General features: G+C 43.1%; 2 protein-coding genes across 3 annotated transcripts; both read left to right on the top strand.

The window, feature by feature from the left end:
• The first annotated feature begins 186 nt into the window (after positions 1 to 186).
• LOC139665584 (guanine nucleotide-binding protein subunit alpha-13-like) lies at positions 187 to 8,684 on the top strand. Of its 2 annotated transcripts, XM_071544645.1 has the most exons (5): positions 187 to 481; positions 1,307 to 1,533; positions 4,823 to 4,873; positions 5,971 to 6,171; positions 6,660 to 8,684. In XM_071544645.1, the coding sequence occupies exons 1-5, from the start codon at positions 199 to 201 to the stop codon at positions 7,029 to 7,031; spliced, it is 1,134 nt and encodes a 377-aa protein (XP_071400746.1). In that variant the 5' UTR covers positions 187 to 198; the 3' UTR covers positions 7,032 to 8,684. The 2 variants fall into 2 exon arrangements, with proteins under 2 accessions (XP_071400746.1, XP_071400747.1); XM_071544646.1 differs by lacking the exon at positions 4,823 to 4,873.
• Positions 8,685 to 9,847: 1,163 nt separating this feature from the next.
• Positions 9,848 to 13,264, top strand: LOC139665577 (mitochondrial nucleoid-associated protein 1). The gene is made up of 5 exons (XM_071544638.1): positions 9,848 to 10,192; positions 10,772 to 12,271; positions 12,569 to 12,679; positions 12,892 to 13,008; positions 13,124 to 13,264. The coding sequence occupies exons 1-5, from the start codon at positions 10,183 to 10,185 to the stop codon at positions 13,150 to 13,152; spliced, it is 1,767 nt and encodes a 588-aa protein (XP_071400739.1). The 5' UTR covers positions 9,848 to 10,182; the 3' UTR covers positions 13,153 to 13,264.
• Positions 13,265 to 15,343: the final 2,079 nt, after the last annotated feature.

The following is a 15,343-nucleotide window of genomic DNA, read 5'->3' as shown; positions in this document are numbered from 1 at the left end:
ATACATACATAGAAAAATACATACATACATATATAAATGTATGTCAGGACATAAATCAGGACGTGCTGACGAAACAAAAGATAGATATGGTAAATATTCACCATCACTTCCTGAGTTTAGGGAAGGGGCTTGGTTCCGCGCTCGCCTCTGCGCCCCGCGAACGCGCACCAAATCAGCATCGATGAAGTTTGTGCGAACATGGCGGATTTCCTGCCGTCCAGGTCCGTGTTAAAAGTTTGTCTGCCCGTCTGTCTCCTCAACAACAGCGAGGTGGAGCAGCTCAGAAAGTCCAAGGAGATCGACAAATGTATTTCCAAGGAGAAAACCTACGTGAAACGGCTGGTGAAGATCCTGCTGCTGGGCGCTGGCGAGAGCGGCAAGTCGACTTTCCTCAAACAAATGCGGATCATCCACGGCCAGGACTTCGACCAGCAAGCCAGAGAGGAGTTCAGAGCCACTATTTACAGCAATGTTATCAAAGGTAACCTCCGAGCTAATGGGTGGTACATTTCGACGAGGAATAAAGTGCGAAAGAGTCAACTTTGCTCCGGTAGAAAGGCCTTTAAAATGGGAAAGTTTCCACATCTGTTTAGCAGTGCTGGGTTGGGTACGAAGACACACATAAACAGTCTCCATCTGCTGTCGGCACACCCATATGAACCCATGTTTCTGCTGAAATCTCCCCCAAAGGTGTTAGCTAGCTGTGTAGCAATACCATAACGTATATCTGCCTTCATAAACAGCACACAGGCTAGCAGTTTTATTACCCTTAGGCTAGTTTTGTTGTTGCTCAACCAGGGATGTAATGGAGGCTAAACCCACTTAAAGTCAGTTTACCCACCTTTTGGTTTTGCGGAGTGCAGTACTCGCCTTTTTAGACTGACAAGAATCATTATGAGGTAAATTCACATTATATATCATAACACGTAGTTTAATTTGATGTAAGATATATGAGGATATGTTCTTTTAAGGGCTAAATGAATTAATTCTCTTCTGATAGTATAAGTGATTTGTATTTATCTTGGTGGTTGTGATGCCATCTAAGTAGTATAGTAGTTTACTCTTTTTATCTAACCGCTACATCACTGTTGTTAGTTCACGGTCACTGACTGTTACCAGACAATATAATAGGTTTGAGGAGTGGCAGTATCAAGTTGTAGTTGGATAGGATGCTGTTCACGTGTCCTTCTCTGCCGCCACCCAAACCTGGGCTTCATTTTGACATCCGGGCTGCCTGATGTAGAGATATTAGCAGTGCAAGTGCGTGTGTGTCTCTCCTAATGTTGTCCCTCCATCTCCTCTCCAGGTATACGTGTGCTGGTGGACGCCCGGGAGAAGCTGCACATCCCGTGGGGTTGCCCGGACAACCATGAGCACGGGGAGAGCTTGATGGCATTCGACACACGGTCGGCCATGATGGCTCACGGCCAGGTGGAGACATCCGTCTTCCTGCAGTACCTGCCCTCCATCAAAGCCCTGTGGGCAGACTCGGGGATACAGAACGCCTACGACCGCCGCAGGGAGTTTCAGCTGGTAAGTGGCCCTTCACACATACGCCCACACACACACACACACACACACACACAATCATACACACACTTGCACACACTATGCTGGTCTGAGAGGCCAGGGAGCCAGACATAAATGCACATGTCAAAGGTTTTTTCCACATCGGTGCTCATAGTGACTTCATGTGCCAACAAGGCCTTCATTAATCCACCAGTCATTATAAACCATTATAAGCCATTATCCACTAGCAGTTAAAGGCCGAGTCTGTAGACACTCGTCCATCAGTGTCTGGAAGTGGACTGTAGTCTGAAACGTGACTTTTGGTGAGTGTTTACAACATCCCGGCTCTGCAACATCATTTGGATTGAAAACAAACACCAAAACTAGCAGTGGGGTAAAGAGTTTGGGTCTTCTCTGGTTTCAAGTTGGTCTTATGCTAAGGGCGTAGTTAGTGACTCCCAAGGCCAGGGCAACAGCAATGTAAATAGAAAGTGAAAGTGATTTTCCTCTTCCTCGCATCAGTCCTCCCTTTTCTTTCTCTCTCTCTGTCTCTCTCCCTCCCACTCTCTCTGTCTTTCTGACTTTCTCTCTCCCTCTCTCTCCCACTCTCTTTCTCTCTCTCTCTCTCTCTCTCTCTCTCTCTCAGAGCACTCAGACATGTGATTTAGTCAGCTTCCTGTTTACACCTCCCCTCTCCTTATGTCTGGGCTGTCAGCAGGCATCTCTTAGCACACTGACTTTTCCCCTAGAATAACAGCGGTGGTCGACAGTATGTTCATGTAGGTTCTGGGATCTTGCTTTGCTTCCACTCTTATTCTTGGTATCAGTTCCAGCACCTGCTGTGATTTAAAAATGTCTCTTTTTTCAGATGCTTTCATCTTGACTTAATGACTAATCGTGCTGCATTTGACTCAGATTTGCTTATTTTAGGCAGGCAGTCGGGCCAGAGAATGAACTTTTTACATTTTCCAGCCGTTGGGAGGCCGCCACTGCAGAGTGAACAGGGGAAACGCTGCTCAAAGTTACATTCAGTCAAGAGAGAAAGGAGAATATACAATTTTTGTCTGTTGCATAAGCCTGAACTGTTCTCAATGGCGTTTTGTTAGCCTCTCACAGCTTGTTGTGCAGACAGAATGGGGAATAAGTGCGATCAGAGCTGGAATGTTGATCTGTAGTTAAACAGCTTTATGCTTACAAACACAACCCTGGCTCTCCCACACACTGTTATTTGCACACAAACACACTAACGGTGTCACACACCCAAGCATAAGTACAAACACACACACACACACACACGCAAATGCACTACAACCCCCCACAACCTGTCATCCTTTTGGCATTATCAGGGATGTAACTCTGAATTTGCATATTATGTTGGACACACAACCCCCTTCTGTTTGTGCTGGGAGATTCCTCTTCTCCTGCCTTTTTCCTAAGTTTTTGTCTTCTTGATTTCACCCCACAACACATTCACAGGAGTACACACATACAAACTATGGTTACTCAAAAAATAATATCTTTAAAGGCTTTCTGCATTCATTGTGGCTCTATAATGGTGCACGATGCTCTTTTCAAATGCCATCTCAAACACCATTGGAGGATCCTCCCATAAAACAGCTCAGTGTGAATTACATCTGGTGAATAAACGACCATGGCAATGATTAACATCATTATCATACCAGCGATGATCACTCCCGTTTAGAGAGAAATGTGTTACAGAGCAAAAGCGATCACCCAGAGTTGTTCTGTTAGTGGCATTTTTACTTTTCCCTGCTCTTGTTAGGGAAGACTGAGCTTATCCTCTGCCAGTAAATACACCCCATTGTGTTTTGACCATGCCCTGTATGTATATTTGCATCACAAATCACAGATGCCTTCAGGCTGACTTGTAATTATCATTAAAAACACATGTACGCAGGCTGAAGCCACACATGGCTCCTCTCGCTCGGAGTAGTGCAAAGTTCAAGCAAGTGTGTCTTTAAAATCAAGCGTACACACTTTCTCTCGCTCCCTCTCCCGATATTTTCTGATCAGTGCCATGCACTGTTAAGTCACACAAAATGCATAGTAAACCTGCTGTGAGTATAATGTTGCTACTTTTAGAACGAGATGCTGGCAGTGTTATATAACCTGAAGTTTCAGTTTTGCTTTTACAGGGCACACACACACACACAAAGCCATGCCTTACAATGAACAGAAAGAGAGCGTCAGAAGCATTGCTGTTCTTGTTTCTATTCTCCTTTTGATCTGATGGATTTTTGACGATGTCGAAACCAAATTAGTTATCTCAGATCTGAGCTTCTAAACTCAAAAGCGGAGCCAGAATTGTGGCCAGAATAGAATTAGCTGCATGGACAGGTATCTAGTTTTTTTCTGTGGCTTTAGCTCAGCAGCTACCCATCCTACTCCTCCCCTGTGTAATCTTAGCCTTAGACACACACACACACACACGTGCAAACACACAAACACACACAGGTTTTTCAGGTTGGGTGAGTTTTGTAAAGATCAAAAGATGAGTACAGAAATTTACAGAGAGGGAAAAGTGGCTACTAACACAAAGAGATACCCAGCCCAAACAGCCAGTAGCACTGAAGTCATTTGAATGTTACAATATGAGCGTTGGGCTGGGTTATTCTGTTATGCATGGGCTGATATTTGCAAAACAATAACCTCAAAAGGTGTGGTGCATTATAGTAGAGGGACACAGGAGAAAGGACATGAGTAAAATTTGTTATTTTGTAGTCATTTTCTGGTGTGTGTGTGTGAGTACAGGACACACACACACACAGATAAAGGAATGCATCCCAGTCTTGGCAGTCTCGTGTCTGGGCATGCACTAATTGTTCAAGAACAGCGTCAGAACGGTCTAGAAAAAACACCTCTGAACAGACACACACACACACACCCAGGCACACTTCTTTATACATCAAAGGCACACTGACAAACACGTGTGTACTGTCTGTAACACAAACTAGTTTGCATCCTGTTTCACATGCTCAGTGCAGGCTCGGCTCTCAGGCAGACACTCACACTTTTGAAAGAGACAAACATCTATGAAAACGCACAGATTCCCTCTGTGGCTCACTGAGGCTGCTGCAGGTAAAGACTTATTCAATCTGTGGTAGTTCCCCATTTCTTCAGAAGCAACAGATTTCTTCTGATTGATGAGTGTGGCACAATGATGTGGCACATGCAAACTCCTGTACATTTATTGTAGTTGGTGTTTAAAATGACTGAATCTGATGAATTGTATAGAATTAACATGCAAATCCCCCCCCCCTTTCTCCTCCCTCTCCTCGCTCTCTTTCCGCAGGGCGAGTCAGTGAAGTATTTCTTGGATAATGTGGATAAGCTTGGCGAGCTGGTAAGTTGTTTTTTGCTTACACTGATTGTTATATTCAGTCATGTAGACGTTATATTTAATATTGCAACATGTCTAGACATTCCAGATACTTCAGTCTGACAAACAACCCAGATTGTTGTTCAGCAGCCCAGACAGCAGTGTTTAAGGAATACACTGACGTTTTGGCAAAGAAGCTCTTTGATCAACTGACCACTTTTACGACGAGAACACTGGCAACGGTGTCACCTCTGCCTTGCCATATGGGAAATGAGAGAAGCAAGGGGCATGCTAATGCTTCAGCACGCTGTGTGTACGTGTAATAGATGTTTCAAGCATTACCATGTGGAGGTTAAGCCCTATTCCAACTGGATTAATTTTGCTGGGTGAGGTCTGGTAACGTCGTTTTTACATGCTGTGTGTAACTCCAGAGGACCGTTCATTCATTAAGAAATCCCTTAAAACATACCTTTTCAAAACTGCTTTTAAAATCTCTTTTGACCTCCTGGTCAGGTCTCCCTACTTGCTATGTTCTATTCTCTGTCTTATTCATTGATATTGTCTGTTATGTGTTTTGTTGTTTACTATGTAAAGCGTCTTTGAGTATCTAGAAAAGCGCTATACAAATATAATGTATTATTATTAATATACTCTGTGATTTCCCCCAAATTACTTCTCATAGCTGGGATGTAAAATGTCATGATTTTAGATTTTAGCCAATAGTGCTGCAAGTAACAATTATTGTCATTGTCGATTAATCTAAGAAGGTTTTCAGTGCATTTTTGGCTCAAACTTCAAAGTTTTAGCAAAGCAAAGAAATTGATGAATTGTAAAATTTTGATGTTATACAATAAGCTTTAGGGCACCAGTGAATTCAGCAAATTATCCTGTGTGACAGCATTTCATGAAACACAGAGGTTGGGGGTACTTCAGTAATTACATAAGGTCTTCACATATTACCAGTCCTGTGTGAACAGGGCCTTGGTGTACTAAATGCGGAAACTGCTACCAGTCTTATAACAGGAATTTGATGGAAGAGCTTATTTGCCACAACATGTGTCCTTCTGTCTTTCATGTTCATTCAGTCATTCATTCATTGGGTCTCCCCGTCTCTCCACCAGACTTATGTTCCCACTCAACAGGACGTCCTGCTGGCCCGTAAGCCCACCAAGGGCATCCACGAGTATGACTTTGAGATCAAGAACGTGCCGTTCAAGATGGTGGACGTGGGAGGGCAGCGGTCAGAAAGGAGGCGCTGGTTCGAGTGTTTTGACTCGGTCACCTCCATCCTTTTCCTCGTCTCCTCCTCCGAATACGACCAGGTGAAAACTCGCTCCTGTCCCACACACACACGCTGTGCACAAAGCATCTAATTTTCTCTCGCACACAAGCAAGCACACACACTTCAGATAGCATGATAAGTGACACATTAATCGGTTTGCTCTAGCAGATAATGTGCAGTGACTTTTTGATAAGTCATCATTGCACGCTGTGTCTATATGCATACTCTGTTTATTATGTGTATTCAAGTCTCATATGTATTTCCAATTTTCCAGATGTCTTTAACAAAACAAACATATAAATTGCTATTCCGTATTCATGTTTTTTTCTTTTTATGGGCGTTTGTGTTTCTCTCTTGCTTTGATACTGCCCCTTATATTTATTGTAAGCATTTTACAAATTCTTCCTCTCCTATCATCATTATTATTATTATTATTACTTCTACTACTCCTACAGTAACAACATTAATAATAGTAGTATTGGCAGTAGTAACATTACTCACTCCATGCTGTTCTGTTGTCATGATCAGGTGTTGATGGAGGACAGGCAGACCAACCGGCTGCGCGAGTCGCTCAACATCTTCGAGACCATCGTCAACAACCGCGTCTTCATCAACGTCTCCATCATCCTCTTCCTCAACAAAACGGACCTGCTGGAGGAGAAGGTCAAGAACGTTCCGCTCAAGGACTACTTTGACGACTACACCGGGCCCGAGCACAGCCTGCGGGACGTCCAGGCCTTCATGGTGGAGTGTTTCCGGGGGAAGCGGCGCGACGCCAGCCAGAAGCCCCTGTACCACCACTTCACCACGGCCATCAACACCGAGAACATCAGGCTGGTGTTCCGGGACGTCAAGGACACCATTCTCCACGACAACCTCAAACAGCTCATGCTCCAATGACCCCTCTCTGCCTGTGAAAATGGAGGACCTGAATGGGGACCCCCACCAGCCCCCCGCTTCCCCCTTAGGAGGGCTTGGGAGAGACCAGCCTCACAGAAGAATCAGATAGAATTTCAGCGTTCTTCTTCTGTCGTTTTTATGTTAGTTTTTACTCTCCTCTTTCGAAGAGTTGGCCTTGTAGTTGGTTCAGGGTGAGGTAGGGGCCGAGGCCAGGAGGGCGGCCTGGCTGTGGCAGTCGGGACAGGAGCGGCTGGATGTTGGATAAGACCCGACACCCGCCGCCTCGCCCTCTGAGACCCGCTCCTCTGACCGAGAGTCGCCTCACAGCACAGGACTCTGACTGTGAGAGAGCCAGGATGAAACCACAATGCTTTTCTACATAACGTCTTAATGGAAACTTAATCACTGTTTAAATCCTGCATTTGTGCCTGTATGCGTGCGCAGCCCCTCTGTATGTGTGCAGAATTTAAGATAAAGCTCTCTTCAAATGAATAATCAAAATGCCAGTTTCTATGATGTGTCTCACACAATTTACAAATTATGCCTCTGTGTTTGTTGGACATCCACAGGGCAAAACACACACATACAAATGTGCACACACACAGCCACATTAGGCAGGTGTGCCAGTTAGTGAACAGGCAGTCCACTGTTTTCTCAGGGTTGAATGGAAACCACTGTTAGCGATGATGTCATTGTTGTTGAACTATCTGAATAATCTAATCCTAATCTGGGTGGCAGAGCGGCGAGGCTCAGCCAGGCCTCGGTACCGTTAGCTGGTTGGAAGTTGGTACTGTATCCTCCTGGCTTTGACCCCTGAACGTTGGCCCAGCCCCCCCCCCCCCCTCTACTCCCTTCCCGTTAGTTGCCTTATAAAGGGACAGACTGACCTTGTTTGCCTGAATGATGAATGTCTGTTAATAGATGTACAGAGATTTGCTCTACTTGATGTAGATTTTCAGAATATACTGTAACCAATATTGTTATGGTAAGATGTAACCTGTCATGTGAGCGTGTTCCTGTTGGCATTGAGTTGTTATTCCAGGCTTCTCTCAAATAGTATTCACCCTTATTGGGGTTTTTTGCACACTGTCGTGTGCATTATCTTGTGCTATTTGGGATTTCCCTTTAAAAAAAATGTATTTTGAATTTTTAGCACAGCAAACTGTAGAAAAAGTTATTGCAGGTGAATACTTTTTTTGAGTGACTGCATTCTCTAGTGGGCCGATCTTTATTAGAGGACAACTTCCAGGCACTGTGTAAAATCAGTGTTTTTCTGCCAAATCACCCTGTGCCTTCTCTTGAGACTGTTCAAATCAACAGTCTGTAGCCTTCCTCCTAAAATGGAGCTGCTGTGAGCTTCACTGTGCTTCCAATCCTGGCCTTGTACATACTGTAATCTGTTGCCATGTAAATAGTCTTCAAGTTTATCTCCTTATATGTAAATGGTTGTAGAAATGGCATATTTTATTTCCCATTCTGAATGTGTCTCAAATCAATGCCTTTCCAATGAAGATAACTTTTGCTGTAGGCCTAGTTATATTTGGTGTAATTCTTTCATCACTTCTTGAAATTCATTCCTCTGTGTCAAGTCTCGTGCCACTCTAACCGTATCAATAAAATACACTTTTCTAATGACATTTGCCACTTCTTCATTCATTATATTGCTAAATATTGTTTATTCATAATAATGTTATGCCATACGGGGAAAAATACATTTCCCATGTACTTAAGAATATGTCTAGGCTATGATTCAAAATATTCAAAAAATGGCCCAAATTGTATTTGTACATGTAGATGAGATTCATTTTGAAGTATATTTTAAGTGACCAAATATATAATTTGGATATACTTGCAGATATACATTGTCAGATACACGTAAGAAGAAAATGTATCTTCAGCACCAAAACATTTTTAAAATAAATGTCATCTACATGTACAAATACAGTTTTTGTATGTTTTGAAACATATCCATAAAACCTCTCCTGAAGTTTATGTGAAAGGTGTTTTTGCAGAACAAGATCAAAAGGCAAACTTGGGTCCTGGCCTACAAACAAAACAGTATAATATATTCAGACACTTAAATCATAAGATATATAAGAACATGCTTGTGTTCTCCTTGATCGGATTGAGTAAAAAGTAAAGAAGGCCTGTATTCCTCTTCTCCCAAAGCACTGCCGTAACTATCAAGATAGTTCACATCCTACTCCAGTTCATGGAAGCCTTTGTCTGAACAGCATACAACAGTCTAAAATTATAAGATTAAGAAATATTTGGACAGCAGCCAATTTATGCAAAAACATTAATATTCATTACTGACATCCATAATTTTTAGTAGGCTACAAAACAGGATCACCTGCTAAACTTTTTTTTTTTTTACTTTATATTTTAAAGAAATGTCTCACAACGCTACCAGTACATTAATAACCTTACACATTAAGCTGTGACTAAATCAATTAAGCCTTCCGCAGAAGAAAAGGATATTGGACTGAATATGAGACAGGTTCATTTACTCGCAGCCAAAACAGTAGCAGTCTAGTCTAGTCTGCCAAACAGGATTTAAGCGAAGACGGAAGGAGGCGGGAGTGAGACCTCTTGCTTCACTTGTAGTCTTTGGCCAGCGACTGCTCCCAAATCTCGTCACTGACCACACCCACTAAAAACAGGAACAGTGCGTATAATAATATAATAATATATCAGACAGCCCCGTTATTACTCAGCAGATCAGGTTTCCAGGTTTAATATCGGACAAGCAATTATATAACAACTTTTTGAACTTAATTTTGGTTTAATTTGGCAATTTACACTCAGGCTCTCTGCGTGCGACCCAAAGGGTCTTTTCATAACTGTACTAATACCTCCATGCCGTACTCAACATAATCGTGTACAGTTCAAGGAGGTTTTATATTACAGTTAGGAAAACTAGCCAACCTACCCTCTAAGTGGAAAGTACCAAAAACACCAACTACTGCTGTGAATGAATCTGAACCCCGAAGATAACTGGCATCAGACGTCTGTAGCGCGAGGACGCGTTTCCAAAATAATGAAGTGCGTTTAGTGTGCGAAGGTTGTATGACGCCAGAGAGAGTATTGCATTTATGAAAGTTTTGGAACATGCTTGACTCTGATTGGCTGTTTTGCAGACCCGTGCAAAATGAGCTCAGGTAAGTGAAAACAATCATATTCCTGTGTCTGTGGTAGATAATGGTGAGTTTATAATGACCTTACAGTAGGCCTACTTTATTGTATTTTTATCTCCTATGGTATCATTATAATATGCCAGTAATATTCCTATAGGGATTTGTGTAGTATCTTTCTAAAATTAATTGTAGGATTACGTCTGTTTTGTTATGGTATGTACCATAGAATATTAAATTCTCATACTGTCTATACTTATAAGGTCTTTAATAGGCCCTCTTTTCCTTTGATGCAAAGGTCACAGTTCACATGCTTCTCATAATAGCCTATATAATGTATTAGTCTGTGTGGATAGGGTCTCTGTTGTAAGGCTTTTGCTCCGCCTAATGTTTGTAGTTGGCAAAGAAAACAAAATGTGCATCAAGCAACATATAATTCATAGATTTCCTATTCAAATATTCTGGTGGATGCTTTTATCTGAAGTATCCTACAGTTCCATGAGTTCATACATTTTTAGCATGAGTTTCCCCTGGCAGTGTTGGTGCCATGTTCTACCCATTCGAGCTACACAAGACCAGTCTGTTCCTCTGTTCCTGTCTTTACAGAGGTGTGCCCATTCTGCGGGAAACCTTTCAAGAGATTGAAGAGCCACCTGCCGCACTGCAAGGCAGCAGAGCGCTCCAAGCCTCCTCCAACCCAACATGATGTCACCGTGAGTCAGAGGGCATCGTCTTTACCGCCATTGTCCTCTCAGCTGACCTCAGCATTGGCAGAAAAAACACCAAAGAGCAAGAAAGCCATACCGACGTTATCATCAACAACAACTCCGCAAACAAAGAAAAGTAAGAAGGTGTCCGCATTATCGTCAGCATCACTACCATTATCAGAGTCATCATCACCAGCGACACCTTTGAAGAGTGCGAATACATCGTCCTCATCGCTGTCACTGTCCTCATTATCATCCCCAAGTTCTACGTCACTTTCAGCATCAACTAAGAAGAAGAAACAGAAGCTGGCCGATCAAATCAAGATGGCCGCTGCGTCCTCCTCTTCCACCATCTCTGTCTCCTCCTCTCCATCTCCATCTCCATCTCCATCTCCATCTCCCTCTCCCTCTCCCTCTCCCTGTTCCTCCCTCTCTAAGTCAAAAAAGAAGAGTCTCCGCACCCTGATAGAAGCTGCAAAGTCCAGCCCAGTTCCTGAAGCATCACCGAAGGAAACCAAATCTACCTTGCAAGACCTGCTCTCCGTCTCGACCCCCTTTAGCCTGGCGACAGGCCCTTTAACCTCCAGAACATCAGCACTGACAGGGACCAGAGCTACTCCAGAGAAAGGTCCAGACACCCAGTCTGCCCTTCTGTCCCCAGACACCAAACCCAAAGGTTCCCCTAAAAAGAAGGCCTCACAGAGGGAGAAGGCTGCACAATCCCTATCAGCAACCAGAGCTTCTTCTGTCTCTCAGGACTCTAAAGGAGATGATGTTGGAAATAGTGCAAGACACGGAAGAGACGGCGTCTGGGAGGATGGGGAGGGGAAAACAAGAGAGGACCTATCTGGGAAGGAGAGGTTCTGGGGATCGGGAAGTGGTCATCAGGCCAGGATTACCCTCCAGGATGTTAAAGCCACTTTAGGCCGATCTAACAAAACCAAAACTAGAGGACCACTCAATGAACATGGTGTTAGCCGGTTGTTGACACCTGTTGCTCAGTCGGACCGGTCACCCAGCACCGGCTCTCAAGATATGGAGCTATCATTGGTCAAGTCCAAAGGAGCATCTTTAATCCCACTGCAAGATGAAGGTTCATCTCAACCCAAACCGACCTCTTCTTTGCTCTCTCCTGTAACTCCCCTCCTCGTACCCCTAAGAAGTACAACCAACACAAACGAGGGGCTGAATGTGGGCTGTCACAAGACGGGACTCCTCTCACCAGCATCACCATCAATCACTCCGTTCATGGCAGGAGGGACGCCGCCCCATGCCGCTCCTTCCTCTTCCGTCCCGCGTCCTTTCCTTCTCCCTCTCCAGACTCTGCCACTGAGAGCTAATGAGGGGTTGGTGATGGAGGAGATCGGGAAACAAAACGTTGCCGATTATGGAATTGGGGGTCAGTATTTGAGAGAGGGTCAAAAACACTAAAACATGTTTTTTGAGTTGAAGTGATATCTAGATGTTTGAGATAGAAGACAATAACACCAGGCATTACCTCCACATATATATACTGTATAAGTGCAAATGTTGAACTGCCGATGTAGTGTCTTACTTTAGGGTTGGTGGAGAGGGACTGAAACTGGGGGTACCGTCACCCTTTAAATAACATGGAAGATAGTGCTGCTCGTGTGTGTGAGTGTATGTAAATATGCTTGATTCTTTCTGGATAACGGTACGACTACGTTCTTTGCAGGTGTCCTGACACAGCAGAGTCTTGGGCAGGTGAGGCTGAGGGAGTTGCCCGGATGGCTGGCCCTCAAAACCCCCCGCCACCCCAGAGAGGCAGCGGAAATGCTGCACAGAGGTCAGCATACATCACACATTAATATCATACACATACATGGATGCATACAATAAGAACTCATGCGGTCCGTGTGCCCATTATCCTCTCTCCTGAGATTTCTTGACCACACACTGCACACAGTCATGCCTTACACTAAAGAGGAGATTTCACAGCTGTTCTTGCTTCTATTCTCCTTTTGATCTATTTTTGTCCCCCCTCTTCTCTTCACATAGGCTGGCAGTGGTATTACAGGAGGTACATCGATGTGAGGAAAGGTGGTGTGGGCGGAGTGGCCATGCTGTTAGCAGGATACTGTGTCCTCAGCTACATGTGGAGTTACCCTCATATAAGTGAGTGTGTGTGACGTGTTGAACCCTCTCTGTGATACTTTACATCATGGGTTGCACGGACACGTTCTGTCTCCATTTGGAAATAACTCTGTGTGTCAATGGTTGCTTCTTGCAGAGCGTGATCGCTGGAGGAAGTACCACTAAGGTCAGAGGAAGGCATGACTGCACGAGGAAACAGCCGCTGTGGCAGGAACTGAAAGGGAAGGTTCAGGACTTTTAGACGTCTTTCCTAATTGATCGCTCATCAAATGCTCTTAGAAGGTTTTTCACACATTTTTTTTCTTGTCAGCATTTGTCAGCAGTTCCTCTTCTCTTCTCATCACATGCAAGCCATTCTGTTTTCTTCCAGTATTTGGAAGTCTTAGACCTGTGATAGGAAGAATAGACAATATAACATTTTGAAAAGACCTGTATGTAGGATTCTGATGTAATGGTTTCATTTCCCACTGACTTGCAATTGCATAGGCTTCTAAAAATCCTAAATGCTTTGTTTTTCAGCTCTTCAAATGAAGGCCACACGTTACTATGAGTACTGTTGCTGATATAAATGAAGTCTGCACGCATTATAGAATGTAAAACATGTTTGAGAAGTCTCATTTCAGTTGCTTTATTTATGTACACTACATACTTGTGTTTATCTGAATTATTTACTTGGCTTTGTCGCTTATTTTTTTGATTATGAAAGGGAAAAATACACCTGTGCAAAATAACTTTTGACTGTTTTTTTTTTTAATAGTAATACAAATTTATGTTTCACATTAATAGCCCATAGAAATAGCTTTGGTTCATGATAAGAGAAGAGTCTAAATAGTTTTGTGTGTATTTTGGACGTCTGTAGTGATGTCCAAATAGTCCCAATATGCTCCCTAGCTGCTCCACTAGGTGTCATTGTTGGGTTGTGTTTCCTAAACCAAAGGATTAGGCAACTGAATGCTTGCTATGCAGAGTTTTCTTAGTTCCTTTGTGCAGAGGCATTGGTGCTGGGGTCCATGACAGGATTTAAACAGACTAAAAAAAACAGATTTTTAACTCTGTGGTGCAGAGAATCTTACCATAACGGCCCAGATGGGGAGACACAATGTAAAATACGATATTTTCTTGCATCAATATCAATAAAAAGATCCTATCTGTGTAACAGAGGGTTAAAATCTGTTTTTCTGGCCCTGTGTGTAAATGCTGTCACATGATGTTATTATGCACGCTTAGTTTGTCCCCTGCATGTGAATGTCTAAACTACTGCCAGTATGTGAACACTAACAGAATAGTAATGGACGGACGCTGAAGTGCTCCTCAGCCGGACTGGACCAGTTTGTGATTGTATTCAAAATGAATTTATTATTGACTCTCCTTGCTGCTGTAGTGAACACACATTAGCTACAAATGAAGAACTGACAGTATTTTTGTAACGATTTCCTGACGCCACTTCTTAGCCAACACGATAAAAAATAACTTCCATTTTCTCAAGTTTTTTTTACATTCTTTTTTCTCCATACAAAAATTATAAATATTTTGTGTTTCACTTTTCATTTTTATACAAAACAACAAACTATACAAATCAAGTGAGACACCAAAAACAACAACTCAACAGTGAAAATGGAGGCAGAAAAAAATAAAAATCTCTCCACTGAGAACAGGGAAAAAGCACAGTATGTCACTGCCAGGCCCTCAGACACGCATGTACATCCAGATAACACAATGTTTCACGACACTTGACACGTCCCTACCTTGTGCAAGTGTGAAAACATCATTCTTGCAGTTATAAGTGCTAGAGAGGCACAAAATCATATACCCATTACTGGAAGGAGCGACTCTGAAATGACAGTGGATTCTCCCACCTAATGCTGAAATGAAGTGTTCTACAACAGTAAATCACACCATTTGAGATTTGCTTTCAACGCAGAGAAGCACAAGCAAGTTTTGTCAGTGTTCACCGGCAGATACGAGGGGTCTGTGAGGGCCGAGGCAGAGATACAGGCAGGCTGTGATGGCCACTGGCACTCAAACACAAAACAGAAGAACAGACAGACAGGTGTGTTCTCTCTCTCTCCCTCTATAAAAGGCCTTCAATCTGCTCCCATAGCCTGTTGGCGAGCATATTTCACAGATAAAAATTTGTAGAAAAAAAAGTTGCGCTATCCAGAATCAACCCCAGGAGCATTTTTACGGCTAGGTTTGACCAAGACTTTGGTGCTTTTGGTTTGGGAGAATTTGCCCTTGTTGCAGTGTTTTCTCTAGATTTGTTCGGCTGTCGTCGCAGCAGTTTCATTCCAAATATAGGGACAAGTTTAGAATGAATGCTTTTATCATAATTAAATATCCCAATGAGAACAGTTTC

This window comes from Centroberyx affinis, unplaced genomic scaffold, assembly GCF_046629955.1.
Source record: "Centroberyx affinis isolate AG114_WGS23_722 - 3 ecotype Tasmania unplaced genomic scaffold, CSIRO-AGI_Caff_v1 ptg004623l_1, whole genome shotgun sequence".
Taxonomy (NCBI): Eukaryota; Metazoa; Chordata; class Actinopteri; order Beryciformes; family Berycidae; genus Centroberyx; species Centroberyx affinis.
The sequence above is the reverse complement of the archived record's forward strand: the minus strand, read 5'-3'. Positions and strand labels throughout refer to the sequence as shown.